This window comes from Zophobas morio, unplaced genomic scaffold (genome assembly GCF_036711695.1).
Source record: "Zophobas morio isolate AGI-343-1 ecotype UQ-CSIRO unplaced genomic scaffold, CSIRO_AGI_Zmor_V1 ptg000022l, whole genome shotgun sequence".
NCBI classification, from domain to species: Eukaryota; Metazoa; Arthropoda; class Insecta; order Coleoptera; family Tenebrionidae; genus Zophobas; species Zophobas morio.
This window is the reverse complement of record NW_026972127.1, coordinates 2,530,334-2,532,842: the sequence shown is the minus strand read 5'-3', so window position 1 is coordinate 2,532,842 and position 2,509 is coordinate 2,530,334. Positions and strand designations below refer to the sequence as shown.

Sequence of the window (2,509 nt, the reverse complement as noted above, 5' to 3'; positions counted from 1 at the left end):
ATTATTAGAAGGTCGCGACACCCGGTACAGAAATAATGAGTCGTTCCAATAATGGTGGGTGAAGATTTTATCAGCGTTAAATCCGTGCAAATTTGCATAAGACCGAAACAAATTTAATCGCCACGAAATCGTAACTAATTTAAATAATTAATAATTATTATGATTAATTAATTCCCTCGATTATTAAGTGATAATGACAGTACCATTAGCCGTTGTTTGACTGCTTAATTTGCCCATCTTAAGCAACTCCCAGTGGGCCGTACTAATCCTAAAATCGCAATCCAGATGTCATAACCAATAAAATTTTACCGCGATTTCGGTACTAATCAGACAATTTAGATGCATGTTTACTCAAATCTCGCTAACCCACTTGTAAAAATAAAAAAGCCTGCAATTATTAACCAACACTTAAACCTCGAGTAAAAAATAAATAAATCCGTAATTACGAACATTTTTCTATGCTTATACAATTCGACGGCATTTTCAACCGCTTGGTTAAAATTAACCATGATGAAACACTCAATTTGAAAAAAACAGTCAAGCACACTCAAAAGATCAGACAAATGTCACGTAAAAGTACCGTGGTAATGAAAACCCATTTACGGTTCTATCCGCAGAAAATCTGAAAAAAAAACACTGAAAATGATGCGCTGAAAAGGTGAAGGACGAAATTTTAACGACGTTGAAGTAAATGTCAAAATGAACTGTTTCCGTTTGTTTTTTGGTCTTCGCCGGAAAGTGTCCCAACGGTGCGTTTTTTCGATTTTCTTGTGTGAAAATGTTTCGTAAGCTTTTCGTCATTAAAATTGAGAGAAATTATCCGTGTACTATGAATACTATGATAAATCGTGGAATGTAGCTTTCTATTATTAATGTCATAGAAGAGTAGAAGAGGTTTCGTAAGATGGGCTTTGTGCTAACGCAATAAAAGAGGTGTTGGTGTGTCTATAGTTTATTATTTACATTTTTATAAATAATCGATTTTTGCACAGTTTTATGAAAACTGTGTAAAAACCGGCGGTCGAGATGGCAGTCACATAAATTACAAAACTAACAATTAGGCGCTCTTGGGGATGTGCGCTCCCTGTGGCTGGAACCCGTTCTCGTCCGCTACGTACGTCACCGTGTACGTCTGACCGTCCAACCCCACGAACGAGAACTGTCCGCGGACGGAAATCGCCTCGTTCTCAGACCCAGCGTTCTGCAGCTGCCCTTGCTCCTGAGCCGAAGTCCCATCACTCGTCTCATACCTGCGAAAAACCGTCAAAACTTTCCCAAAAATCGCGCCATACGTACGCGAAGTTGTATCCATCCAGGCCGATGTTGTCGCTCTCGTACTTGACGATGACGGCGTCTTTGGAGTCCCGTTGGGGCGCGGCGGCGGCGCAAGCCACGAGGACGGCCAGAGCTGAAATCTGTGGAACGGGTGAGGTAGGGCGAGGGCGTCGGGTGTGTTCTTACCAATTTCATTGCGGAATTTTGTACCTAGTGACCACAATAGCGACTGAAGATGAGATGAAGGTTCTCGCTTTTATATGAGATGATCCCTGTATTGCCCGGACTGTATTTACCGTCGCTGCGTGTTCGCGCTGACATTTACCACCACCAAGATGCCATCATTATTTTGGCATTGTGATCTCAAAGTTCATTTGTACAAAGAAGTGTGGCTGCCGTTTGACCCGGCGATGGCCTCGGGGGGGAGATGGTACAGTTTACTAATTTGGATGGAATTTGTGCGGATAATTGCGGGTAATGGATGGGACGGTGATGGGATTGGGAAGGACGTTGGGTGCGATTTTTGTAGACGGAGATCAGTAAACAAGCGCATTGGAATGCACTTTTTGTCGGTGATTGGTTTTTAACTAATTTTAATTGAGTTTACACGGAAAAGTGTTTTGGATGACTGCAAGTTTTATTGATAAGTAATTAATATCAATTATCGATCTGTCGATCAAGCTATCGATGTGCTATTATTAGAATTATGCAAATTCATTCTGTCTTGCAAGTTAGAAGAAACACACTAGAGCTAATTTAAAAAAGTGAATGATTACGTTTCAGTTTAAATATATTTTTTTTTGTCAAATGATGTTTCATAAAAATTGTAACGAATTAGTCGAAAAAATATAAATAATTTGGTTTTCTGCTATGTAATTTTTTTTTGTGCCCGTTTTTATGCGTTTTCCGTTTTGTATCCTTTGGCCGGTTTTTTTTGTCTTTTGTCGGCTGTCACGGGCTTTTTGTTTTGTCATCCTTTTTTCTGGTTCTATGGATTTTTCGGTGGTTTTTTTATAACCTTTTGCGTAATTTCTTGTTGGATTTTTTCTCGTTTTATGATCATTTTTCTCTAGAAAATTGTGTCTTTTTGACTTCTTTTATTGTAGTTTTTTGACCTTCTGTTTGTCTTCTTTCTGTCGTTTTTGTGCTATTTATGAATCTTTTTCATCCTTTGGTAAACGTTATAAATTGTTTGGTGTGTTAGTTTATACAACTTCCTGTTATTCCAATTGTT

General features: G+C 38.8%; 1 protein-coding gene across 1 annotated transcript; it reads right to left on the bottom strand.

Moving 5' to 3' along the window:
* Positions 1–936: 936 nt before the first annotated feature.
* LOC135133528 (endocuticle structural glycoprotein SgAbd-5-like) lies at positions 937–1,571 on the bottom strand. Its single transcript, XM_064061971.1, has 3 exons — positions 1,462–1,571; positions 1,297–1,415; positions 937–1,250 (listed from the first exon to the last, which is right to left on the bottom strand). The coding sequence occupies exons 1-3, from the start codon at positions 1,468–1,470 to the stop codon at positions 1,058–1,060; spliced, it is 321 nt and encodes a 106-aa protein (XP_063918041.1). The 5' UTR covers positions 1,471–1,571; the 3' UTR covers positions 937–1,057.
* Between the last annotated feature and the right edge of the window lie 938 nt (positions 1,572–2,509).